The sequence below is a fragment of the Myotis yumanensis genome, unplaced genomic scaffold (genome assembly GCF_028538775.1).
Source record: "Myotis yumanensis isolate MYYU_CA2020_CCGP unplaced genomic scaffold, mMyoYum1.0.hap1 SCAF_13, whole genome shotgun sequence".
In the NCBI taxonomy this organism is placed as follows: domain Eukaryota; kingdom Metazoa; phylum Chordata; class Mammalia; order Chiroptera; family Vespertilionidae; genus Myotis; species Myotis yumanensis.
Window position 1 is genome coordinate 20,205,225 of NW_027223764.1, and position 26,779 is coordinate 20,232,003.

Here is a 26,779-nt window from a genome sequence, read left to right on the forward strand (position 1 = left end):
AAATGGAAATTAAATTTTATTATTCAAGTTAGATGTCATTGTCTCTCATAAATTAACTAATAGCTGTAATAACAGGTAAGCCTCAGACTCTCAATGGCTTAACACAATTGAAGTTTATTTCTTGCTCAAAGGTCATGTAAAATTCAGTTGGTGGTAATGCGACCAAGGTGGGCAGCGGTTCTGTTCCATGTAGTCCTTTAGGGATCCAGACTGCTGTGAGTTCTCTGCCATCTTTAGCACTTAGCCTCTAAGATTGCTATGGGCATCTCCAAGATAGACCATATCCTAGGCCAGGGGTGGGCAAACTTTTTGACTCGAGGGCCACAATGGGTTCTTAAACTGGACCAGAGGGCCGGAACAAAAGCATGGATGGAGTGTTTGTGTGAACTAATATAAATTCAAAGTAAACATCATTACATAAAAGGGTACGGTCTTTTTTTTTTTTTTAGTTTTATTCATTTAAAACGGGCCAGATCCAGCCCACGGGCCGTAGTTTGCCCACGGCTGTCCTAGGCCATCAGTAAATGTAAAAGGATTCAAGTCATACAAAGCATATTCTCTGAGCAGATGGACTTGAAATAGAAATCTATAGATATCCTGAAAAGCTCCAAATATTTGGAAATTAATAATACATTTCTAAAAACCCATGGGTCAAAAAAATAAAAATATATATAAAGTATTTTAAACTAATGAAAAATTAAAATATAACATATCAAAAATTGTAGGTGCTGATAAAGCAGAACCTTGAGAGAATTTTATAGTAGTAAACTTCATTGTTAGAAAAGACAAAAGATCTCAAATCAGGTCAGTTTCTAGCTTAATAAATTATTTAAAAAGAAAAGCAAATTAAATCCAAAGTAAACACAAGAAAGGAAATAGTAAATATCAGTACAGAAATTAGGGAAATGAGAACCAATGAAAATTGGTGAAACCAAAAGCTATTGAGAAAAATCAATAAAATCCTTAATGTGACCTGAATCCTTACAAATTTAATGAACAGAATAGACACTCCAGAAATAGATTCATGCATATATGGACAACTGATTTGAGTTAAATGTGTCAAAGTAATTCAGTGGAGAAAGAATATTTTTTCAACAAATGGAACTAGAAAAAATGGATATTTATATGCAAAACAATGAACCCTTCTCTCATACCATCTACAAAAATCAACTTGAAATGGATGTTAGACATAAAAGTAAAACCTAAAATTATAAAACTTCTAGAAGAAAATACAGGAGAAACTCTTTGTGACCCTAGCTTAGGCAACGATTTTTTTAGACTGTACACACAAAAAAGCACAAAGATTTCTATTCTTTGAAAGTCCCTGTGAAGAAAGTGAAAAAACAAAGCCACAGACTGCAAAAAAAAAAAGTGCAAAATAGATATCTGTTAAAGGATTTGTATCCAAATATATAAAGAAATCATATAAATAATAAGAAGCAAGACAATCCAATTTTTAAAATGAGCAAATGATTTGAATACTTTACCAGAGAAGAGATATAGATGGCATACAAGCACATGAAAAGCATCATTTGTCATTAGGAAAATGGAAATTAAAACCACAATGAGATACATAGATAAAAACTACATACCTACTAGAATGGCATAAGTTAGAAAAAGGCAATATCAAATGCTAAGGAGACTACAAAGCAACTAAAACTCTCAATATTGTAGAGGGAATATAAAATGGTGCATGCACTTTGGAAAACAGTTCAACGGCTTAATATAAACTTAAACATACACTTTACATGCAGTCCCGCCATCCCACTCCTAGGTGTTTATCCAAGTGAAATAAAAACTTACGTTGACACAAAAACCTGCACATAATTACAAATAGATAAATTGGATTACATAAAAATTGAAAACATTTGTGCTACAAGTGATAAGTAAAAAGACAAAACACATAATGGTTCACAGATCTAGAACAAATACTCCAAAAATTTATATGGAACCAAAAAAGACCCCAAATAGCCGCAGCAATCTTGAGAAAGAAGAACAAAGTTGGAGGGATCATAATACCAGGTATCAAGTTATACTACAAACCCACTGTAATCAAAACAGCCTGGTACTGGCACAAGAACAGGAATATAGATCAATAAAATAGAACAGAGACCCCATAAATCGACCCAGGCCATTACGCTCAATATTTGACAAAGGAGGCAAGAGCATACAATGGTATCAAGACAGTCTCTTTAATAAATGATGTTGGGAAAATTGGACAGACACATGCAAAAAAATGAAATTAGACTGTCAACTTACACCATATACAAGAATAAATTCAAAATGGATAAAAGACTTAAATGTAAGTTGTGAAACCATAAAAATCCTAGAAGAAATCTAGGCAGCAAAATTTCAAACATCTCTCATAGCAATATCTGTGTGGATACATCTCCTAGGACAAAGGAAACTAAGGAGAAAATAAACAAATGGGACTACATTAAAATAAAAGCTTCTGCAAAGCAAAAGAAACCATCAACAACATGAAAAAGGAGAACATATTTGGCAATGGTACATCTGATAAAGGGTTAATATCCAAAATATATAAGGAACACATACAACTTAACAAAAGGATGACAAACAATCCAATTAAAAAATAGACAAAGGACTAGACACTTTTCCAAAGTGGACATACAGATGGCCAAGAGACATATGAAAAAATGCTCAAAGTCACTGATCATCAGAGAGATGCAAATTGAAACAACAATGAGGTATCACCTCACATCTGTCAGACTGGCTACCATCAACAAGTCAACAAATGACAAGTATTGGCGAGGATGTGGAGAAAAGGGAATCCTAGTACACGGTGGGTGGGAATGCAGACGGGTGCACCCATTATGGAAAACAATATGGACTTTCCTAAAAAAATTAAATATGGAACTGCCATTTGACCCATTGATCCCACTTCTAGGATATCCTAAGAAACTTCAAAATACCAATCAGAAAGAATTTATGCACCCCTATGCTCATAGCAGCACAATTTACAATAGCTAAAATCTGGAAACAGCCCAAGTGCCCATCAGTAGATGAGTGGATAAAAAAGCTGTGGTACATGAATACCATGGAATACTATGCAGCTGTAAAAAAGAAGGATCTCTTACCCTTTGAGATAGCATGGAGAGACCTGGAGAGTATTATGCTAAGTGAAATAAGCCAGTCAGAGAAAGACAAGTATCACATGATTTCACTCATATGTGAAATCTAATGAACAAAATAAACTGATGAACAAAATAGATCCAGAGACGTAGAAGCATGGAACAGACTGAAGAATCTCAGAGGGAAGGTGGGGGTGGGTGAGTGGGTGGGAAGCCATCAACCAGAAAACTTGTATGCATATATTCATAGCCCATGGACAGAGACAATAGGGTGGTGAAGGCCTGGGGCGGGTGGTGGGGGCAGGTTAGAAGAGGTCAATGAGGGGGGGGGGGGGGGGAAGGGTACATATGTAATGCTTTCAACAACAAGGATTTTTAAAAAACACATAATAGGAGAAAATTTTTGCAAATCATGTATCAAATAAAGGACTTGTATCCGGAATATATAAAGAACTCTTAAAACTAATAATAAAAAGAGAATTAACTTAATTTTAAAATGAGCAACGGATTTGAGTAGGCATTTTCCCAAAGAAGACATATAAATTGCTGCAACGTACATGAGTAGATGCTGAATGTCATTAGTCATTAGAGAAATACAAATCAAAATCATGAGATACCACTTCACACCCATGAGGATGGCTGTTAAAAAACGACAACAAGCTTTGGCGAAAATGTAGAGAAATTGGAGCCCTCATACAATGCTGATGGGAAATGGACTAGTGGGGTGGGCGGGGAGAATAAATAGCAAATCCACTTGATGAAATTTATTCAATCACTGAAATTCATGCTTACGAAGAGTTTGACACAAAAGAGAAACATGGTGAGTGGAAATAACAGGATAGAGTGCACCGCCGGAGACCTCAGCTGTGGACGGGAGACAGTGCCTGCGGAGGGGCTCTGTGCTATGGACGGGGAGTTTGGGCCCTAAGGTGGGCTGCCAGGGAGGGGCAGTGAATGGAGGAAGGGGAGCAGGAGTGATGTTTGCTTTGTCTGAAGGTGGTGGAGGCATTAATTCTTGGCTCCTGCCTTAGGCGGGGACGGGGAGAGGGGGTGCTCTCCTACACCGTCCCTCAAAGTGATCCCTCCTGGGCTGCGCTCAAAGCTCCTAGGAGAGACTCCAGGACACTGAGGGGTGACTTGGTGGGGACGAGTCCCTTCCATAACCTTCCTCCGCTCTCCCCGCCTTCAGCCTCTACAAGCACACACACAATTTAAGAAAATCTTGCGAACTCGGGTGCAAAACAAAGCCCCTAATGTGAAGGCCCCTCCCCGCAATGGACGAAGAAATTCCGGGGTGCCCCTGGGGGCAGCTGGGCCCTCCCGCAGGCTGTCCGCTCCCCAGGAGGCCAGGGAAACCGGCGGCTCCTGCCGGGGCTGAAGCGCAGCCCAGAAGCAAAGCCCGTCCCTGGACAAGGGCCAGCCTGGAGCCGGGGGCCTGGCTGGTCACCCAGCTGGGCCCCGGCACGTGGTTATCTTTAGGCCGCAGTTTCCTCTTCTGCGAAATGAAGCGAAATGGGGCTGTTCCCGGTGCCTCCGTGGGGCACCGCTGGGACTGAGGCCAGGGGACGGGCTGGCACAGTGCGGGACGCGGCCCTGAGCGCTGTGGGCGGCGCCCCCAATGCTTTGGGCCTGGGCGCCCCCCTCAACGACAACAGGAAGGGGACCCGGGTCGGCAGGAGCCCGAGCTCCAGGGCGGAGCGTCCCACCCGAGCCCACTGCACCGCCCCGGAGCCGCCGGGCGGGCGGTCACGTGGGGAATCACGTGGTCCCACCCGGAAGCGCGCCGGGGCGGACCGGCTGAGCGGCGGTGCTCGCGCAGGAGGGGCCCCCCGACTGTCCCGGCGCGGCCCTCGGCTGCCCCCTCCGTGGGCGGCGGACCTGGCTCGGGACCGCGCGGTCCCCCGGACGTGGGGCGCGGGCCCCACCCCGGCTCACCCACCGCCCGCGTGGCCGAGAGCCAGTCGCTTCGCTTCTCGGAGCCCAAGTTCCTGCAGCTCCGAAGTGGGGCGGGTGCCACCAGCCCGGCCTTCTCCCCAGGGTAGCTGTGAGGTGCGAGGGGACTTGGGGGTGAAACTGCTGTCCACACTGGCGAGTGCGGGGCCGATGGAAGGCTGCGGGGTCGGGCGCCCCGCGGGGCAGGGCCGGGCGCAGCCCGAGCTGCCGCAGGCGGACGGTGCCCGAGGACACTGGGGCTGGGGGCGCGGGCAGAGCTCCGTGAGTCCCGCGTTCCCTCCTGAGCGCAGGGGAGAGAGAACAGGGCCTCCGAGGAGCCGTTTGGAATAACAAAAGTACAACCGAATGTTCACTAGGAAACACTCCCATTTTCCTGGGAATGTGGCCTGAAGTAGCGAGACTCAGTTCTGTTGCGAAAAAATGCTGAGCCCTAAAAGCCCTTCCTGCCTCATCCTCATTGAGCTAAAGCTTTGCATTACTCCCGCCTTTTATCATCAAAATGTGAAGGACCCACAGCCAGTTTCGTTCATCCCGTTGTTTGATGAAGGGCACCTGGGAAATAAGAATAAAGACCCCCTTCCCCCCACACACCTCTGTGTCAGGGCCCTCCTGCCCGGTGACCCCCGACTCTCCCTATAACCTCTAGGCAAGTGCAGCAGGGATTTGTCCTCCCTTTCCCAGCCGAGTCTGAGGCTCAGGGAGGTTTAAGGGCCTTGGCAAAGCCAAAACTAGAACCAGGGGTCAGGTTCCTTTTTCCTGGGACTAGAGTGGGTTTGCTGACCACACCGCGGCTCTGCATGACCCATAGGGAAGTGAGCGTGCTTGGAGGGAAACAGTAGGTGGGAATTCATGCTTGTGGGGCACCTGCTATGTCCTGTTCCAGTTGTCCTCGGGTAGGGGTGGAGGGGTACAGGGCACTCGGACACCTGGCTGTGGGGGAAATGTACTGAGCAGACTGCCTCCGAGCCAGAGCAAGAGCTGTGACCACGCAGTCAGTCCTTCGCCCCCTTGTCCACTCCCAGGAACTGGCACAATCAGAACTGCTTGCCCTCATGACCTCTCTGTTTTAAGCATTTGCAGGACCCGGAATGCTATGCTGCTCTCCATGAGCTGGTCACAGAGTCTGTGCACTGCAGCCCTTTCTGAACCGCTGGCTGTCGGGAAGCTCCGCTGTGCTCCTTACCAAGGTAGATGATTCCGCCATACCTGGGGCAGCCGGAGGCAGGCAGCACCCACTCTGGGGCTGCGGGAGGTGGACAGAGCGAGGCAGGCAGTGACTGAGTTCTCCCAGGCTCTGCATAGCCCTCTCCCCAGCCCCTGACGTCACCTTTGCCTACTCTCTCCGTCCTCCCTCGCATCCAGGCAGTCATCAGGGTCGGCTGTGTCTCTAGGCTACACTTCTCCTGGCCTCCACCAAGGAGTGGGCCCTCAGGACCCCACACCAGGTGACCTGCCTCCATAACCTGACCTCACCCATCTGTGGCCAGCACGCCTTTCCCACAGCCTTACCAGCCTACAGGGGCTCTCTGCTGTGGACCACAGCCATCATTCCATAGCGCACCATGCCCCACCCCCACATCAGGCTGGCCTGGGAGTCCCGGCGCCTCTTCCAGGTCCAGCTGCCCTCACTCTGTTCTCGCAGCCCCTGCCTGGTGCTTAGCAATTCCGCGGGGATAGGCTGGAAACACCTTGAGGCCAGGTGCTCTGCGTTAGAGTTGATAAACCAACTGGAGATTTGGAGGGAATTCAGTAAGTACCACTAAGCTGCTCAGATAGGGGATCCTAAAGAGAGTAGGGGTCTGAGACCTCGAAATGCTACGATCTTATTGAGGAAGCTGAACCTCCACTCATGGAAGACTCAGAGCTTCCTTCCTAATCCGTGTCATGTCTTAGCACAGGGGCAACGTGATCATGTCCGTGTGGCACACTGAGGCACACGAGAAGGCGTGAAGTTCCTCTCGGGGGTTCTGAGCCGCACGCACCACCTGAGAGCTCTGGCCTCACCAGGCTTGGGCACGCTTCTCCGGGGTTGAGAGTCTCGACATCTTGCTACACCCCAGGGGCCAAGACACAGTGCAGGGAGCTCTGAATTAATAATCGACCAGTTGGTGGATACGAAAACACATTTTCTATAATTAAGCCTTAAAATGTGTGGCACAGAGGGTACATGAGTGGGTGGTGGGGAAGGAGGTTCGAAAGGGCCAGAGGTACTGGAGGATGTGGCTGCGAACTCAGCAGCTAAACAAGTGTGAGAACGTGGACAAGGTCAGGCAGCCTCTGTTTCCACCCAAAGCAAGAACATGTGAATGAAATTGTGCGGAATCCACTCCTGGTGGGCTTCGAAGCTCGCCTTTTGTGGCTGTTTTTTGATTTGAGGACAAACACACCTCTGGACTGCCCCGAGGGAGGTTCCGTAGCTGCCCTCCGTTCCGGCACAGGCTCTGTCTGCCCTGAGCCCGGGGACTGCCTGCCTCCCCGTGCAGGGGACTCGTGTCCAGATCGAGAGCTGGGTCCTTCCTCACGATTGATCCCAGGAGGCCCAGGGGTCAGAAGACACAGGGAAGAGCCCAGCCATGGCCTCAGACAGGATCCCTTCTCTGCCACTTCCAGCTGTGCCACATGGTGCTCTATGAAACGGAAGGAGCTGAAGGTTCCTGTTTTACCAGGGGGTTGAGAGGGAGTGGAGAAGTAACACCCGGAGGCCCGGGCGTGGTGCCTGGTGCCCAGGAAGGGCTCATAGATGTTTGCTGGGGTTAGGATCCTCTTCATCACTCAGGCCGAGCTTAAGGATGTGGGGCTGGGAGGCAGCCTTGACCTTGCTTCTCCCTGGCAGATGAAGTGCGTCTTGGTGGCCACAGAGGGGGCAGAGGTCCTCTTTTACTGGACAGATGAGGAGTTTGAAGAGAGTCTGCGGCTGAAGTTTGGGCAGTCGGAGTATGAGGGAGAAGAGGTGAGTGTGGGACGGACGGGAGGGGACAGCACAGAGCTGCCGGGAGGACAGGGGGCAGGAGAGCCTGCCCGCCCTCCAGGGCGGGGCCGGAGACAGTGTGTGGCCCAGCATCCTTCGCACCTCCCACCCCTGACTTCCCCCAGGGCCGACTGGCTAAGTGAGGGCAGGGGGAGGTAGAATTTTAATCGCACAGCAGAGAAACTTGATCTCACCAGTTTCTTTACTTAAAAAGTTTAGCGTAATCTTAACACATTACTTTTTTAAAAAATATATTTTATTGATTTTTTACAGAGAGGAAGGGAGAGGGATAGAGAGTTAGAAACATCGATGAGAGAGAAACATGGATCAGCTGCCTCCTGCACAGCCCCCACTGGGAATGTGCCTGCAACCAAGGTACATGCCCTTGACCGGAATCGAACCTGGGACCCTTCAGTCCGCACGCTGACGCTCTATCCACTGAGCCAAAGCGGTCAGGGCAACACATTACTTTTTATAACAGCTATATTAAGGTATAATTGACATACTACAACCTGAACATACTCAAAGTGTACAGTCTGATATACTTTACACATATCTGCAATTCCATCACAATCAATACAATGGACATAGCCACCATCCCCCAAATTTGTGAGCTTCCTTCACCTCCCCCAACTTGGCCAACCACAGATCTGCTGTCTGTCAGGATGGATGAGTTTGTATTTATAGACCTTTATGATGAAATCTTACAGTGGGTACCGGGCTGGGTTTGGTTTGGGTTTGGTCTGGCTTCCTTCACGCAGCCTGACTGAGGCTCGTCCCTCTTGTACTGTGTGTGTCTCAGCCGTTCATCCCCGTCCACAGCTGAGCTGTGGTCTGTCTTCACCATGCGCCACAGTTGGTTCACCAGTGATGGCGAACCTTTTGAGCTCGGCGTGTCAGCATTTTGAAAAACCCTAACTTAACTCTGGTGCCGTGTCACATATAGAAATTTTTTGATACTTGCAACCATAGTAAAACAAAGACTTATATTTTTGATATTTATTTTATATATTTAAATGCCATTTAACAAAGAAAAATCAACCAAAAAAATGAGTTCGCGTGTCACCTCTGACACGCGTGTCATAGGTTCGCCATCACTGGTTCAGCCACTTAACCTGCTGGTGGGAGCAACATGCGGGATGTTTCCAGTTTTGACTTCCACGTAAAGCAGCTCTCACTGGCTTGTCGTGGAAATCCCTAGGGTAGCTGGCTGGATCATGTCAGTGTGTGTTAAACTTTCTAAGAGACTGCCCAGCTTTCCTAAAGAGGTGGTACCATCTACTAGTCCACTAGTAGGATGTGAGACTTCCGTGTCCTCAGTAGCCTGCTGACACCCGCTGTGGTCACTCTTTGTAAACTTACTTAGTCATTCTGATCAGTAATAGAAAGTGACTTTTCTATTAATATAATTTGTTCATGACAGAATCTCATTGTGTGTTAATTTTCATTACCTTAATGACTAATGATTTTGAGTATCTTTTCATGTGCTTATTTGCCATTCTTATATCTTCTTTACTGAACTGTACAAATCTATTGCCAGTTTATTGGGTTGATTATTTCTTATGTATTTTGGATGTAAATCCAAGGAGATAGATGTTTTGTAGTTATTTTCTTCCAATTTGTGTCTTATCTTTGCATCCATCTAATAGTGTCTTTCAAAGAGCAGAAGTTTTTAATTTTGATAACTTCAATTTGTCCTTTTTTTTTCTTTTTGCTTTTATGAATCATGCTTTTGATGCCATATCTAAGTAATCTTTACCCAACCCAAGATCACGAAGAGTTCTCCCGGTATTTTTTTTTTTTTATTTTAATAATTTTTATTTCTTAAAGTATTACAAAGAGTATTACATATGTCTCCTTTTTTCCCCCCCTTGACATTCCCCCGGCCCCTACCCCCCGCCCCCCCCCACCCCATGTCTTGTGTCCATTGGTTAATCTTATATGCATGCATATAAGTCCTTCAGTTGGTCTCTTAATCCCCCCAACCCTCCCCAGGCTTCCCACTGTAGTTTAACATTCTGTTCAATGTTGCTCTGCTTCTGTATCTACCCCTGTTCATCAGTCCGTACTGGTCCCCTTTATTTGTCCCAACCTCACTGAAGTAGTCTCAACCTCACCAGGGTTGTCTGAGCCTCACCAGGGCCGTTTCAACCTCACCGGGGCCGTCACTACCTCACGGGGGCCGTTTCAACCTCACCGGGGTCGTCCATACCTCACGGGGGCCGTTTCAACCTCACCGGGGTCGTCCCTACCACACCGGGGCCGTTTCAACCTGACCGGGGTTGTCCCTACCACACTGGGGCCGTTTCGACCTGACCGGGGTTGTCCCTACAGACCGGGGTCGTCCCTACCTCACAGGGGCTGTTTCAACCTCACCGGGGTCGTCCCTACCTCACGGGGGCCATTTCAACCTCACCGGGGTCGTCCCTACCACACCGTCTCCCGGTATTTTCTTCCAGAAATTTTATAGTTTTAGGTTTTATATTAGGTCTAATGATCCATTTTGAATTTTTTAATATGGAGTCAGGTATAGATTAAAGTAAATTTTTTTTTGCATGTGAACATCCCATTTTACACTTTATTATTAAAACTCAGATTATTTTCACTTAATTATTTTCACTCTACATTTTATTTATTTTAATACATTTTATTGACCTCAGAAAGGCAGGGAGAGGGAGAGAGATATAGAAATATCAATGATGAAAGTTCATCACTGATCAGCTGCCTCCTGCAGGCCCCACACTGGGGATTGAGCCCACAACCCGGGCATGTGCCCTGACTGGGAACTGAACCAGCAACTTCTTGGTGCATAGGACAACGCTCAGTAGATTTTATATGTACCATAGTTGGGATCATGCCACATTTACAGTTTTGTTTTCTGTTTTTTTCACTTACCATCATATCTAAAGCTTATTCCATTTTGTTAAATATTCTCAAAAGCATAAATGTTCATGGAAACATATTCCTGTGTATGGATAAAAGCGTGCATTTATTTAACTATTTCCTCAATACTGGGCTTGCTTATCACTTCTAGTTTTCTGTAACTATTACTGTAGGGAGCACTTGTGCTTAAATTTTACCCCACATCTTACTATTTCCTTGGGATAGATTCCTAAGTACAGAAACATCGATTCAAAAGCCATAGATGTTGTACCACTTTATAATTCTACCAACTAGGATGAGAATGTCCCCTCACACTCTGCCTACACCAAATATTTTTATCTCCCCCCACCCCTCTCCCCAGAAAAAATTCTTGCTACACCTGCAGAAAAAACTACTTCTAACATGAGTTGCTGTACACACTCTAGATTTTTAAGTGACTTTTCTATTGATATAATTCATTCATGACAGTTCTAGAAAATTATGGTACGTGAATAATTCAACATTTGCCTATCTGGAGGGATATCCAGACAAATATTGAGAACCTATTATTGTGTGCTGGTCTCGGGGGGTAAAGCAGTGAATGTGACCTTGCTCTCATGTAATTAGGGGCTAAAAAGGGATGACGTACAGTGAACCAAGTAAGCACCGTGAGTTCAGGGAGTGATGAATGGTCAGAAGCACTTAAACCGGGTGTGAGGTGGGGAGTGACTGGGGCAGGGTGGCCTGAGGGTGGTCAGGCGAGAGGCTGTCTGAGCTGGGACCTGAATGATGAGAAGCAGCCGCTGTGTAAGCTTCACTGGCAGGTTCTGCAGCCGCTGGGCACAGACCTTGGCTCCTGATGTTGCGATGTTGGGAGAAAATGAGCCCCACGGCTGTGTCCAGTTCATATGTTAATGCTGCGCACAGCCTCTGGCTTCTCAAGGCAAGGGCTTCCTCAGCTCCTTGGAGATCTCACGGGCTCCAGGTCGGGACTCTGCTCTCTCATATCGCAGTCAGATCTCCCGGAATCAGCTGGGGCAGGCCAGCATTTCCCTCCCTTCTTGCATTCCAGTGTTGTGAGTTTCAGCTGAGGCCATTCCACTGGCCTTATCCCATTTTATTCGCAGATTCTCGACTAATTTGTCCATCTTTTTTTGTTTGTTTTGTTCCATAGTTGGGAGGGCAGAGAGGATGGGTGGGGGAAGAGCTTATAAAAGTAAAAGTGTGCTTGTAATGGAAATAGAGGAAGTACAGAACTATAGAAAAAGTAGGAGAGTCACTCACAGGTCCCTTTATTCAGAATAAATTTAACAATGTTGACTTTCTTAATATTTTTAATGCTTTTTATACAGTTTAAAATACAAAACATTCACACCATTTTTTAAAAATGTGTTTTTATTGATTTCAGAGTGAAGAAGGGAGAGGGAGAGAGAGAAACATCAATAATGAGAGGGAATTATCGCTGCCTCCTGCACGTCCCCTACTAGGGATCGAGTCCACAACCCTGGCATGTGCCCTGACAGGGAATCGAACCGTGACCTCCTGCTTTATGGGTGGATGCTCAACCCCTGAGCCACGCCCGTCAGGCCACACCTTTTTTTTTTTAAACATAACATTGACTGCAATATGGAGGAATGTTCCACATCACTGAAACACTCCACTAATTTAAGTGGTTTTCTGTTCTTCCATCATTTAGATGAGCTGTTACTTATTTAATGTCCCTCTGGTACTAGACGCTTACCTTTCCCCCAGCTGCTTGCTACTATAAACGATGCTGCACCTGGGTCTGTGCCCGCTCTCTGACCCCTTTCCTTAGGCTGCATTGCCCCACAGCAGGCCTTCTGCTGCAGAGGGCACGGGCTGTGCGCCATGCAGGGAATGCTCTTCGAGTTGGCCAGCTCGCCATCAAATGCCCAAGCATTGCACTCTGGAAGCATGGCCTCCTCCCTTCGAGTTCCCTTCCATCTTCGGGGCCTAAACAGCACAGTGAGGTGGCCAGCCCTTCCCAGCCTTCTTAACGACACCCCAGGTTTGAGGCAATGTCTTTCCGCTCCCTTGGTGTCAGAACAGTGATACCCTCCCAGGCAGATCCTGAGCTGCGGACACCCTGGTGGCCAGGCCGGCTCCGTCCATTTCTTTGTCCCCAGTGGCCGGCCCACTCCAGCAGGGTTTCTCCCCCTCTTGCAGCTTCCTGCCCTGGAGGACCAGCTCAGCACCCTCCTGGCCCCAGTCATCATCTCCTCCATGACAATGCTGGAGAAGCTCTCAGACACGTACACCTGCTTCTCCACAGAAAATGGCAGCTACCTCTACGTCCTTCACCTGGTGAGTGTGTGGTCCTGGGGCCCGTGTTCCTCTTCCTCCCTGGACTCCATGGGCAGTCTTATCAAAATTCCCTGGGACCTGATCGTCCCCTCACTGTCCCCAGGGATCAGGGCAGGTGAGGGAGCCCCCCGGGGCTGGCTGACATCAGCCCGCTGTGCCCACAGTTCGGAGAATGCCTGTTCATCGCCATCAACGGCGACGGCACGGAGGCCGAGGGGGACCTGCGGCAGAAGCTGCGTGTGCTCAAGTTCCTGTTTGAGCTGCACTTCGGGCTGGTCACCGTGGACGGCCAGCTCATCCGGAAGGAGTGAGTCCTCGTGGCTGGTCCATCCAGGCATTTGCTCAGCACCCTCCTGAGGCCAGGCCATGTGTGCACACCGGGGCCCTGGCTCCTTCCTGCGCTTCCCTGGGCCGCTAGCTGGGGTCGTGTCACGTCTGCGTGTGAGAGCCGGAGAAGGGCAGGGATTTTCTCAGGCGCCGGCCCCGGTTCCTGCCCCGCCACTCCTCCCCACGCCAAGGGCATGGCCCCAACACGGCCCTCTGTGCTTCGCAGCCTCTGCCTGTTACTTGGTTAGGTCACGGGAGCTCTGCCGGTCCTGCCCGGGATCTAGGGCTGCGCCCCGTGGTTGAAGCAGGGGACAGCCAGCTTTCTCATGCCCTCGTGCTCTCCCCCAGGCTGCGGCCCCCCGACACGGAGCAGCGCGTCCAGGTGTGGGAGCACTTCCAGAGCCTGCTGCGGACCCACGGCCGCCTGCGCGAGCGGGAGCAGAGCTTCGCTGTGGAGGTGACGTGGGTGGGGGTCCTCGGGCCCAGGAGGGGTCAGGTCAGAGCGGCGGTGCAGCTGTAGGTCCGGGTTTTGATCCCTCTCACGAGTGAGGGCGCAGGCAGACCCCCAAACACAGGAGCTTCTAGTGAGGCCGGATCCGTGCTGGTCTGAGCTCCCTGTTCCCAGTGTGTGTGCTCAGTGTGGACTGAGGGAGTGCACCCCCAGCCAGGGCCGGAGCAGGAGAGGGTGGCGGGTGACGCGGCTTCCTCTCCTCCCACGCGTGGCCAGGCCGTGGAGCGGCTCATTCACCCCCAGCTCTGTGAGCTGTGCATCGAGGCGCTGGAGCGGCACGTCATCCAGGCCGTGAACTCCAGCCCCGCGAGGGCCGGCGAGGAGGCCCTGCACGCCTTCCTGCTCGTGCACTCCAAGCTGCTGGCTTTCTACTCCAGGTGAGCTGAGGCCCTGGCCCCACGCTCACCCGTCTGACAATCCCCACCTCCCCGGCCAAGAAAACCTTCCAGAACCTCTCTCCCATGAAGCTTCTCGGATTCTTAGATTCCTCAGCCCCTCTCAGCTCAGTCTCTCTCTGAAGTACTTCTCCCGGGAATACTGTCTCAGAGTCAGAATTTAGGACTTCCTGGTCCCCAGTGGTTCCCCATTGATAATTATTTTTAACACAACCAAGTTTTAGTTTAAAAACTGATGAGCTAATTTTATCTATACCCTGCCTTTCTCCAAAAAGGGAGAATCCGCTGGAGCAGTCATAAACTCCTGGGGGGTCGGGACCATGCCTGTGTCTCCACAACCCAAGCTGTCCTCGTCCACTGCCCTCGAGGGCACTGGACACGTGCCAACCAGCCGCGCGTTCTCTCTGCAGCCACAGTGCCAGCTCCCTGCGCCCAGCCGACCTGCTGGCCCTCATCCTGCTGGTCCATGACCTCTACCCCAGCGAGAGCACCACGGAGGAGGACGACAGTGACGACACTCAGGTCTCGGGCAGCCTCTGGGCAGCGGGAGGCCATCGGGGACGCGTGGAAAGCCCGTCCGCGGGGTGCCGGCAGCTGCTGGGGCGGCCGGGGCTCCTGAGTCACAGTTCTGGGCTTGTGGCTGGGCCTGCCTTTCCTGCTGCTTTCAGATAGGAGAGTTCTGGAATGCATGTGGTTAAAAGTGCAGATTTCTGGAGTCAGATAGTCCCTGCTTCACCACTTAGCTACGTGAGCGGGGCTGATCCTAACCCCTTCTGAGCCTCAGCGGCCTTATCTGTGCAGAGGGACAGCGATGACATCTACCTCCCAGGGTTGTTTGGAGGAATAAAGGAGGCAGGTTCCTAGAGCCCAGCAATGCCTGGGGCGGGGGGACTCAGTGAGTGTGCCCCCCACCATCACCCTCCTCCTGCTCCTCAGTGGTTTGGATGTCAGTGTGAGGGAATGTCAGTGGTTCTGGAGAAAGACTAGACCACCTGGGACTGAAACATTGTGGAAGGTGAGGCCACACCAGGGCCTCACGGTGGAGCCAGTCGCACCTGTGCCTCTGCTTGGTGGCTGGGCTGTGAAGTGCTGGGAGTGGGAACTGTGGGGAGGAGCCCGGCAGACATGCTCTAACCGCGTCTCCTGTGCCTGTCACAGCCTTCCCCACGGAGGCTGCAGAGCAGCCAGAACATCCCCGTGCAGCAGGCCTGGCGCCCCCGTTCCTCCGGCCCCGCCCGGAGTTCCACAGGGACAGTATGTGCCATGTGCCTGCGGGGAGGGGAGGCGGGGGCCGGGTTGAGCCCTCAGCCCAAGCTGCCCCTTCTCCCCCCAGGAGACAGACAGCTTCTCCCTCCCTGAGGAGTACTTCACCCCTGCTCCTTCCCCAGGGGAGCGGAGTTCAGGTTCAGGTGAGACCTGAAAGGGGAGGAATGGGTGTGTGTGTGGCAGGGAGGGGGAGGGTGGAAGGAGAAATATGCCAGGTGGCAGCCCTGGGGAGTCTGTCTTGGGGTTCAGTGGACCCTCTGCCTTGTAAGGGCCCAGGCACAGACGCCGGGATTTCTAGAGTATGGGACACCGTCTGCAGCAACCCCTCTGTCTGCCTTCCTGGCTCCAGCTTGAATTCAGGGGCTGTGAAGGCCACTCAAGTGATCACTAAACTGTTTATGACACGTTGATGCCATTTAAAAATTCATCTCTCGTCTGTGTATGCTCTGCTTTCTCTTTCTTTTTTGTAATTAATAAGTAATCAGGTAATTAAAATTAAGTAGTAATCATTTGATTTCAAGCACAGTGATTTAAAATATAAATATTCAGTCTCTATAGTTTATATCTGACCTGTTTTTAAAGTATGTGGGTAAACAACAGAAATAAAACAAAAATTTAGTTTATTAAACTACTGCGTGGCCTCGGCATCAGGATTTTTAAAAGGTCTCATGTGCAGCCACAGTTAAAACCCCCTGGGTTAGACGTTCTTCACTTCAGGTCCTTGGAGCTGCCCGGGGCCCCCGAGGGCGTGTCCCCGGTCACTTGTGCTTGCACATTCCTCTGAGCCCAGAGTCATAGCTGTCCTCTGAGCCTCTCCGTGAGCCCAGAACACACTGGGAAGCACCACTTGGGGTGATCACTGGCTTCCCTTCCCTCACTCATCACGATCCTCCTCGCCCCTTCCTCTCAGCGGTTGGTTTTTTATGCCTCAGAGCTGTAAATAATGCCATTCCACAGTGCACAGAACTCACAGCTTACAGGTGGCTCGAGTTGCACTCATCCATTTGTCAATCAGGTGTGTGAGACACAGGAACAGGCTTCCCCCAGAGAAACATGGTTATAAATGATAGTCGTTTGCAATAAACTCTGAGAGAACACTATTATTACAAACATATAACATTTCCAATATGTGGTGGGTTCCGAAGGTTTTTGTGAGCTGTACGGGAAGGGAAATGTAGCTCAATTCCCAGCACTCAGTAGGTGCTCAGTAGAAGTTTGCTGATTGACTGAACAAATGGGGACATGTAGACCGTGTGCTGCCTCCTAGTGGCGAGGCACTGTTACAGCCAGGTAGGGGCCTGAAGGGGCAGAGGGCAGAAGCAAGGGGGAAGGAGGGACTGAGGAGCGTGCCCCCGTTGCCCGGTGCATCTTCAGGCACTGGCTCCCAGCGCCTGGCTCTGGGGGGAGCTTCTCTTCCCCGGCCAGGCCCTGGTATTGCAGAGCTCGCCTGCACTTGCCGGCTTGGGATAGGACGGGAAGGGCAGTGCCCCTCCGGCCCACACTGAGTGCTTGCCCCGCCAGGTGCTGCGAGTAGCTGGGGCGGGGGCACTCCTGCTCCACCCACCCCTCCTGATGTGCTATTGCACCATTATTTATAGTTTCCAATTATTTATGTTATTTTATTGCCTGTGGCCTGCAGGTAGCACCGTCTGGATGGATGGGGGAACCCCACCCACCGATGACTCCCTGGTCCAGGTGAGTTTTTTGGGGAGGGGATGGCCCGGCGTAACAGCTGGTCTAGATGCTGCAGTGAGTGCTGGGGACTCTGGGGTTCCCCCTCTGAGTAACGCCTGCCACCTCTGGGCTGTCAGTGCCGGGACAGCTCAGCCCCGGGGGTGGGGGGGGGGGGGGGCGGTGAAGGGAGACCTCAACTCCTGAGAAATCCCCACTCCTCACTGGAGAGTGAAAGTCCAACTTTTTAACGTTTTTTTAAAGATGAAAATGTAAATATATTCATTGTAGAAAAATTGGGAAATACAAAAGTAAAGTATGGAAAAGGACTACTCTCTCTCAAGACACACACACACACACACACACACACACACACACACACTGCATGTATAGTTTTTCTTTTCCTAATGTATTTCATTACGCTTTTGCCTTAAGCATTTTTTCCTTTGCTGGGCCCTCCTAGCAGTGTGGTCAGCACTGCGGTCCATCGCGTGTGCTGTTCCTCACTTAGCAAACCCCCCAGACGGCAGCACATGGTGTCCAGCGTTTGCTGTCATCAAAGGACTGCAGTGCCGTCCTCACAGAAGCTTTTGGTGGCATCTCATCCTCACTTCTCCGCTTTTACCACTAAAGCTTTTTAGAGCCTCTGTCAGGCGGGAGTCTTGCTCATTTAGTCGTCAGTGCCTCGGTTTCCCCCGGTCGGCGCTCTGAGGGTGGTTGAAATGAGACTGACTTAACTTTCAATGCCTTCATCTCTGTGAAGACAGGGGGAGGGAGCCTCTTGCCCTCGCTCCACCCTTGTCTGTTTTTCCTGCGTTTTCCGTCTCTTCTCTACCCACCGCCCCTGCTTGGCACCCAGCCCTGCCTCTGGGCGGAAAGGCCCAGAGAAGCTGAGAGAGAGACCGGGGCTGCGGTGCTGTTTCGGCACATGCAGGGACGGGAGAGCTGGGACTTCTTGGAGCTGAAACATTGGCCCCTCGTGGTTCTCAGTGAAGATGGCCAATGGGCCGCTGTGGGTGGATCCAAGGCGGGGAGGAGGCCAGCGGGCCCCCCGCCCCCTCCCACCGCAGCCCCTCTTCCTCCACAGATAGGAGAAGACACACTCCAAACGCTGATGCCCGGCTTCCCAGCACCTTCCTGCCCCAGACGGATTTTCCTGGATGCCAGTGTGAAAGAGATCTATTGTCCCATGGTGCCCCACACCATGTACTGCCTGCCCCTATGGCCGGGCATCAACATGGTGCTCCTGACCAAGGTAGGAGCACCCCCACCTGCCCCCGCTCCCTGGGCCCGGACACCTGCCCCGTGGCTGCCCGTCCCCCTGCCTGCTGCCTCTTCCCATAGAGCCCCAGCGCGCCGCTGGCCCTGGCCCTGTACCAGCTGCTGGACGGGTTTTCCCTGCTGGAGAAGAAGCTGAAGGAGGGCCAGGAGGCCCGGAGCTCCCTGCGCTCCCACCCGCTCATCGGGGACCTGCGCCAGAGGATGGACAAGTTCGTCAAGAATCGCGGGAGACAGGAGCTTCAGGTGAGGCCCAATCCTCATCCACCTGCCTCCGGGAGAGGGCCGGCCGGGCGCAGGGCTGTTCCGTCCACCTCTGCCCACCGTGGGTCCGCGATCCTTGTTTCCCCGTTAGGAACTTGTAGCAAAAACTCACGGCACTTGACATTTTCAGAACACGTTTATATAAGTTTGGCAGAACACGAATCATAATTCCCATTTTTTTAGAGGAGGGAACTGTGGACTTAGATCTCGACTTGGCCAAGGTCTCGGGGAGCCAGAGCCTGCCTCCCGGACTCAGGAAAGGCTGTTGTCTGCCCCCAACGCCCTCACAGGGTGGCAGGTCTCACAGGGCCACTCCACCCCCCCACCCCCGGCAGCTTGGAGACAGGGACAGTGACGGGGGCACAGGGGAGGGGAGCCCAGCAGGACGTGGGGTGGAGGCTGGGTCAGTGTGAGGAACTGAGCGTCACTGTGGCTGTGCACAATTGACCTGAAATGAGCAGAAGGATTGGAGGAGGCCCAGCCTCAGACCCAGAGTCTCCGCCAGAGCAGCCGGCAGCTGCTCAGCGTCTCTCAGTGACCCCGGCATCGCGGCGGCACTGCCTCAGGGTGCAGGTCCTCTGTAGGGTGATGCCCAGGCTCCTCTCAGCGTCAGTGCCCCCTCGAGTCACTCACCTGTCACTGGCAGCATTCGTTTGCGTGTCTTTGCCAGCCAGGCAGTGGGCCCAGCACATGGAAAGTGCTTTTGAAATGAACACCTGCCAAGAGTAGAACATGGTGCACAGCGGGTGCAGGGAGCGGGGGTCCTGCCGGGACCCCACATTGGCTGTGCGAGGGCACGTGAGTGCGGGGCCTAAGCAAGCCTTCAGAGGATGCCCTCGGAGCCTGGGCCTTGCTGACCGGTCCCCTGCCCCTGCCCTCCTGCAGAGCACCTGGCAGGAGTTCAAGACCAAGGCCTTCTCCAGAAGTGACCCCGCCTCGTTGCAGGAGTGAGTTGTGGGGTCTGGGTGGGGGGGAGCAAGTTTGGACAGAGGGGCAAGTTGCCTCCAGGCCAAGAGGGAGAGAATGTTCAGGAAGGTGCCTTTGAGGAGACGGGGGTCCTGGGAGAGGGGGTCCAGCTGCGGACGCCGGAGGGAGGTTTGGAAGCAGATCGGCTAGAGTCTGAGTGCAGGCCCGTGAGGACCCAACACGGGGACACGCTGCCCGGGTTCCAGCCCAGCTTCAGCTCCGCTTCAGTGCAGCCTCGAACACGTCACTCCCCGTTCATTGGGAAATAAGCCATGAGGTTGGACGCGATCCCACGAACGGCATCCCAGCGCATGGAGCAGCGTGTTGGGAGGAACTGGGAAGGAAGCTGTCTCCTGGGTCACGGGGGTGAGGCACGCTTCGCCAGCCGTGCCTGTCATCGTGCCTGGTGACCGGGATGCGGGATGCGGGATGCGGTGCTGTCCCTGCTGCGTCTGCCAGTGCAGGGTCAGGTGGCCCCCACAGGGGACGGTGCCTTCTCCCAGGGCCCTGCCCGCCGTGACGCGCTCACCCCCTGGCCAGGCTGCTCCAGCTGTGCGGGAAGATGAAGCGGCAGCTCTGCGCCATCTACCGTCTGAGCTTCCTGAGCACAGCTCCGAGCCGCGGAGGCCCGCAGCTAGCCCAGCACCTGCAGGACCAGGTCCAGATGCTCATGCAGTGAGTGTGGGGCTGGCCCTGGGTGGGCGGGGTGGCCGGGTGCACACCTCCCCACGCCCCCACTCCCTGCTTTCCCACAGAGAAAAGCTGATGGACTGGAAGGACTTCCTGTTGGTGAAGAGCAGGAGGAACGTCACCATGGTGTCATATCCTCATGTCTGAGCCCCGAGCCGCCCGGGGGAGCGCTCCTGTCCGCCTGTCCCTCCGCCTGCCCACTCGGAAGGACTGCGGCTGTGGGATGGAGAATATACCTTCCATCACCTCAGTTTCTTTTCTCTCAGTAACAGGCAATAAGGCCAGGTGCCTGTCCACAGGAACACTCCAAGGCTGAAATTTCAGCAGCCCCTGGTGTCCCAAAGTTACTTCTTAAGAGCCTTAGAGTTCACTTATGTCGGTGGTGCCGCCAGCAAAGTGGTGACGGGCATTCCTCGAGGGACGGAGGTCCTGGGGTCGGGGCGGGGTGAGAGCCATGTCCTCCTTGGCGGTCACAGTTCACAGCAGACAGGAAGGTGCTGAGAAGACCTGCACAGAGTGTTTATCCCTGTTTTAGAAACCATGTCCAAGATGTATTAGACCCTCTTATTATGGACCACTGGTTTTACTGAACATTGATCTTCCCTGGAACTTTCTATAAAGCAGCGATGCCTATATGAAATCTCCAAAGGGTCTGGTCTCCAGCCCCCTGCCGCGTCTCCAGTGTGCAGGTGAGAGGGAAGGCAGAGCACCAGCCACTGCCCTTCCGTGGGGTCTGTTCCCAGCCTTCCAGCCTCTTGAGGTGAGAGAGATGAACAGTCACCGTGAGGTGTGTGGGGCGGCGGTCAGCTGGGCTCACCCATCACCCATGCGGCTCTCCTCTCTGCCAGCCGCATCGTGTGTATACTTTAAATGCATCCCTCATGAAGACCATAAAACATGAACATCCCATGTTCCCGTTGCATCCAGAGCTCCCCGGGTTAAATGTGCCAACATCGGGGATCCATTGTACTTGCATCTTAGAACTTTTTGGGTTTGGGTTCACGGAGGTAAAGAGAGGTCTGGGAGAGGGCCTCCTAGGGGTCAGCTGAAATGTTAACTGCGGGAGGGACAGGCCTGGCCTCTGACTCCACTGCTTAGCCTTATGGGACTGGGTCAGGGACAGAGAAGCACCTCCCTGGTCCTGGCTTACAGCACCTTGACTCTGACCTGAACCTACCTGGAGGACTTCCCGGGCCTGGTGCACTTCATCTACGTGGATCGCACGACCGGCCAGATGGTGGCCCCCTCTCTCAGCCACAGTGAAAGGGCCTCGTCGGAGCTGGGCAAGGGGCCCCTGGCTGCCTTTGTCAGAACCAAGGTAACTGCTGCCCAGCTGGGCGCTCTTCACTGCCCATCAGATAGGACGTGCTGGCCTCGGCCCTGCCTGGGAGGGATGGGCCCCCTGCTCCCAGGGATCCCGAAGCTCTGGAGCTCGCCCCACCTTAACCCCTACTCTTCCTCCTCAGCACCTATGCCCAGCCCCGCAGGCACCTCATAGCAGCTTGTCTCTGTCACCCTAGGGCCCTGATCGGCCTTGATCAATGCCGGGGGCACCCTCCTGGGTGTTGGCTAATGTCCCGGCTTAGCAGAGACTGGCAGGGAGGTCAGGGGAAGTTGTGGCCAGGCCGGCCACAGCGCCTGGTGTAAATAGGTGTCCATTAAGAACTTGTTGAGTTAAACAAAACAAAGAAGAAACAAAGCTTAGCCACTTTGACTGTCAGAACTTAAGACTAGATGGTTTCTGCTAAGGAAACATTCTCTGGGGATTCATTCTCTGGGGACCTCACCTTTGGACTCTTCTTCATGGCAAACTGGTATTTTGAGTCGGGAGAAGGGAGGACCTCTGCCACCTTCTACGCTACGTACACACAGAGACACACCCACTTTTTGCACCCAAATAAAGTGTGGCCCAGAGCAGATGGGCGTCAGAGGCCTGTGCTGAAAACCAGTTCCCACTATGTGGCTGGGTGTTACATAGCCTAAGTTCAGTTTCCTCTTTTGTAAAAGAGGATAGTGACACTGTTGACAAATATTACAAATGCACGTACAGTACTTAGCACCGTACGCAGCACAACAGAGAATTTATTGCGTGTTTACTGGTACCATCATCACCACCATCATCATCTTCTCCATCTCCATCGCTCTTTCCAGAGAGTTGGGCTCCCGTGGTACATTAATTTCCTTGTTTTCCTGTGCAGTTTGATGTAGTTGAGCGCTTTCTGTCTATGCAATTGTGTTTACCACATTTTCACTTTTATGTCTGTGCATTTCCTCATGTCATTAATTCTTTATAAACATGATTTTTGACAGCTCCACAAGAGTCCATCATGGGAATGTAACATAATTTACTTAGCCATTTCCCCGATGTCGAACATGAAGATTGTTTCCAGGCTTTCGCTGCTATAAATAATTCCGCAGCACACACCTGTGTGCATCCGTCTTTGTCCTCACCTCTGATTACTTTCGCACCGTGGATTCCCAGAAATGGAATGACTAAGTCAAGTGGGAGGAATGTTTTTAAGGTTATTGATACACGTTGTCAAGTTGCTTTCCTGAAAACACAGCAAATCCATGCATTTGTTTGCAGATTTAATTAGACATTGCATTGTGGTCAGGTTCGGAGTGAACCCTGTGTGCCTTCCGCTCAGCTTTTCAGTGAGAGGGCTCATCAGGCCTTTTCCCAGCCCCAAGCTGTCCCTGCTGCCTCCCCTCAGCTCACAGCAGCGTCAGGAAGTCCTTGAATGAGGCCAGAGTACGTGGTGGGCCTAAGTTGCGTAGTCCGCGAGCATGTTTCCATCAGACCCCTTGGTGAGCCTCCTTAGGACCTCACCTTTGGAGCAGAGGTGCTGGGTCAGGATGCCCTCGGTGCTCAAACACCTTACTAACACCTTCCCGGCCTAGAACCTACGTCAGAGGCTCCCCGCCCGGGAGGGTACCCGGGAGGGGCTGGCCCTAGACGGCAGGAGGGGTTCCAGGCGGCCACCCTTTATCTCCTCCTGTGTTAACGTAGACTTTGGCTAGTTTCTGGCCTGAATGATGAGTTTACTCATTTATAGCCGGAGTGTATGGCGACATTATATAAAGTGCTTTTACATCTATTTTATTGTCACAGGAACTGGAGGGGTAGTCCACCCAACATGGATTTATTGCTGAGCTCCTGCTCTGAGCCAGGGCTGTGCCTGGGCGCTAGGGAGAGAAGAGCAGGAGAGGCCTTCGAGCAGCTCCTCCTCCGGGTACTTTTCTGCCCTTGGAGGCCAGAGCTGAGCTCTGCCCCTGCCATGGGGAGAGGGCCAGCTGAGCTGTCCGCTGTCAGGGTGGTGCGAGCGCTCTCCTCCTCTCCCCAGGTCTGGTCTCTGATCCAGCGGGCACGCAGATACCTGCAGAAGGGCTACACCACGCTGCTGTTCCGGGAGGGGGACTTCTTCTGCTCCTACTTCCTGTGGTTCCAGAACGAGATGGTGGGTGCGGCTTTCCTCGCCTGGCACTCATTCCTTTCTCGTGGACGGTGTGCAGGCTGTCTCTCCATCTCTTCGTGTCCCTGGTGGAGCTGACAGATAAGCAAAGCTGGTTGGGACCCGGACCTCAGAGGCCCCTTTTCCCACCGGCTTTGTGTCCCTCCACCCAGCTGTTGTTCAAGGCAGCATTTAGTAACTTCAGGTAACATGAGAACAGAGGGGCGCATGCCCTGTGTGAGAAAGGCTGCTCAGATCATGTGCTTCCTCAGGATGCCCCAGCATCACCCACTGCACTTAAAAAGCAAGGCACAATGTTGTTCCCATTGTACAGGTGGATAAACTGAGGCTCAAAGCAATTAACCAGCCTGCCCGAGTACAGCTGACAGTATAGCTTGGATCTCTTGCCTCTTGGCTGGTTCTCTAGACCTCACTGTTACTGCAGTGTATGGACATGGCTGGAAAATTATTGTCTGCTGTCCCCATGTCTCTCTCCCCCTCCCCCTCTCTTTCTCCCTCTCCCTTCCCCTTTTGCTCTCCCTCCCTCCCCCCCTCTTTAATTTTCTGTTTCACTTTGTTTTCTCCTCATTTGTCACTGTTAATCATTATTCCAGCTTTCTAAAGGTCAGTTCTGCTACCCCCACATGCCCTTGGTCCCCGTTCTCCTGTCTCCCTGTCCCCATGCCCTGCTCTCTCTCTGCTCTTGGCGAGAGGTGACCCTGAGGTGATGGCCCGTCCCTTTCCTCAGTGACGTTATTGGAGTCTCTCACCACTGTTCTCCCAGCCGCACAGCCCTGTGCGATGGTTGAGGCCGGTATCATTGACCCATTCTACCCACTGGAGATCAAACCACGGCTGGTCACTGAGGTCATGGGTGATGAAGCCAGAACCCAGGCTCAGCTGTTTGGACCTGTAGGCGCCCATCTTTGCTCTGTGCCTCAGAACTTCCCAGTGTGTGTATGACCTTGCCCTTAGCTTCAGAGCAAGGCACAGCTTTGTGTGCTTGGTTGGCCCCGGGGCAATGGGCTGAGGTAAAGCTGCAGGTGGGGAGGCCCAGTGTGAAGTCTGGCCGAGCGTACCTCCTGGTGCTGGGCCGGCGCCGTGACGGCCTGGCCCACAGGGGGTGCCCGGTGGACCTTGGTTCCCTTCCCCTCCAGGTGCGACCCTGGGAATGCCCGGTGCTTTCAAAGAGAGACGGGCCTCTCGGTAATGCTTTGCTCTTCACGGACCTCCCGGGTCACCCTCCCAGTGGCCCTCCTGAGCATGGTGACCCAGGTCGTCATTGATGGGAAGGAGAGCTCCCACGTGCCAGGCACGGTGCTCGGAACTTTACACCCATCATCTCTGCTGTTCGTTGGGATTTTTGTTATCTCCACTTCACAGATGAGAAAACAGTAGAAAGAGGTCCCCGGTTTTCCCAGTTCCTAGCACACCCCAGGCAGGGCTCAGCCAGGCCCTGAACCCGGTGTGTCTGACCCTCATGTTCTTCCCACCACACCCACCACCTCTCCAAGCAAGGCCTTCTTCCTCCTTCCCAGGGGCACAAACTCCAGATAATCGAGGTGCCTGTCCTGTCCGATGACGCGGCGCCCGTGGGCATGCTGGGAGGAGACTACTACAGGTGACAGATTTATGCACCCTGTTGGGGCCATGGGTGCACAGATGTTGGGTGATAAGTAACAGTTCCCACATAGAGGAGCAGCTTCTATGTCAGGATGCCCCCCAAGAACCTCTAAACTCTCGTTAGAGGCCCCTCACAGCCGGGGCCAGCATCCAGTGAGAAAGTGAGTGGGAAACATTTGGATTTCTGCCCATCCTGCTGTTGGCACCCTCTTGGCAGCATTTGCAAACATCTGCCCTTGGGTCCCAGGACTTCCCTGCTGGCTCTGTGGCTCTTAGCTAGGATGCTCCGTCAGCAGGCCCCACACAGGACTGGGAACTGGAGGGATGGACCGAGGCAGCCTGGGGCTGAGCCTCGCACGGTGAGGTCAGCATGGGAAGGCCTCGCAGGCCTGGGCTGGAACTGGTGAGGGGACTGTCTGCAAGGTGCCAAAGAGCCCCTGGCTCCAGGGGGGGAGTGCCAGGGCTGCTTCTGAATCCTGTCCCCCCTCTCCCTCTCGTAGGAAGCTCCTGCGCTACTACAGCAAGGACCACCCGGCCGAGGTCGTCAGGTGTCATGAGCTGCTGGCCCTCCACCTGTCAGTCATCCCCATAGATGTGCTGGTGCAGCAGGCAGGCGAGCTGGCCCAGCGCCTGTGGGAGTCCTCCCGGGTCCCCCTGCTCTAGGCAGTGGGCAGTGTACCTGGCTCTCCACCCCCACCCCCACCTCAGACATCCCTACTACAGAGCCTCCTGGCGGGCAGCCACCTGAGGACCGGACAGGCCCCAGGGCAGCTCCAGGACTTCTTTTATTTCTCTTGTTTGTTTTCTTCTGTTCCCTTCTCCCCACCCCACCCCACCCCAGGATTTCTTTAAAAAACCTCACCTAAAGCAGCCTCAGGCCATGCAGTGACCAAACCCCCAGAAGCTTCTGTCTGGAGGAAGAGGGAGGCCAGGAGGTTCCTTTGTCTCTAAAACAGCAGTGGCTGCTAGGTCAGAGCTGCCTGCGCGTATCCCAGGAGACAGGTGTCTGAGGACGCTATCCTCTGCTTTTGTCCGAGGGGGGAGAGCTCCCTGGGGAAGCCCTTTCCCTCCCAGATGACAGGCGCTCCCTGGCTGGGGTCAAGTTCCAACCCTGCCACTTCCTCTCTCCCCACGTG

General features: G+C 52.6%; 1 protein-coding gene across 3 annotated transcripts; it reads left to right on the forward strand.

Annotated features, from left to right (window-relative positions):
* Positions 1–4,887: 4,887 nt before the first annotated feature.
* On the forward strand, positions 4,888–26,482 carry HPS1 (HPS1 biogenesis of lysosomal organelles complex 3 subunit 1). 3 transcript variants are annotated; one of them, XM_070432550.1, is made up of 20 exons: positions 4,888–5,141; positions 6,117–6,232; positions 7,879–7,995; positions 13,063–13,200; positions 13,365–13,507; positions 13,876–13,984; positions 14,255–14,415; positions 14,844–14,955; positions 15,592–15,687; positions 15,767–15,842; positions 17,339–17,394; positions 18,458–18,625; positions 18,715–18,894; positions 19,798–19,859; positions 20,419–20,553; positions 20,634–20,699; positions 21,742–21,886; positions 23,913–24,026; positions 25,559–25,641; positions 26,144–26,482. In XM_070432550.1, the coding sequence occupies exons 3-20, from the start codon at positions 7,879–7,881 to the stop codon at positions 26,304–26,306; spliced, it is 2,124 nt and encodes a 707-aa protein (XP_070288651.1). In that variant the 5' UTR covers positions 4,888–5,141; positions 6,117–6,232; the 3' UTR covers positions 26,307–26,482. The 3 variants fall into 3 exon arrangements, with proteins under 3 accessions (XP_070288651.1, XP_070288649.1, XP_070288650.1); XM_070432548.1 differs by lacking the exons at positions 21,742–21,886; positions 23,913–24,026; positions 25,559–25,641; positions 26,144–26,482 and having other exon boundaries at positions 20,382–20,553; positions 20,634–21,295; XM_070432549.1 differs by lacking the exons at positions 20,419–20,553; positions 20,634–20,699; positions 21,742–21,886; ... (1 more) ...; positions 25,559–25,641; positions 26,144–26,482 and adding an exon at positions 20,362–20,416.
* The last annotated feature ends 297 nt before the right edge of the window (positions 26,483–26,779 follow it).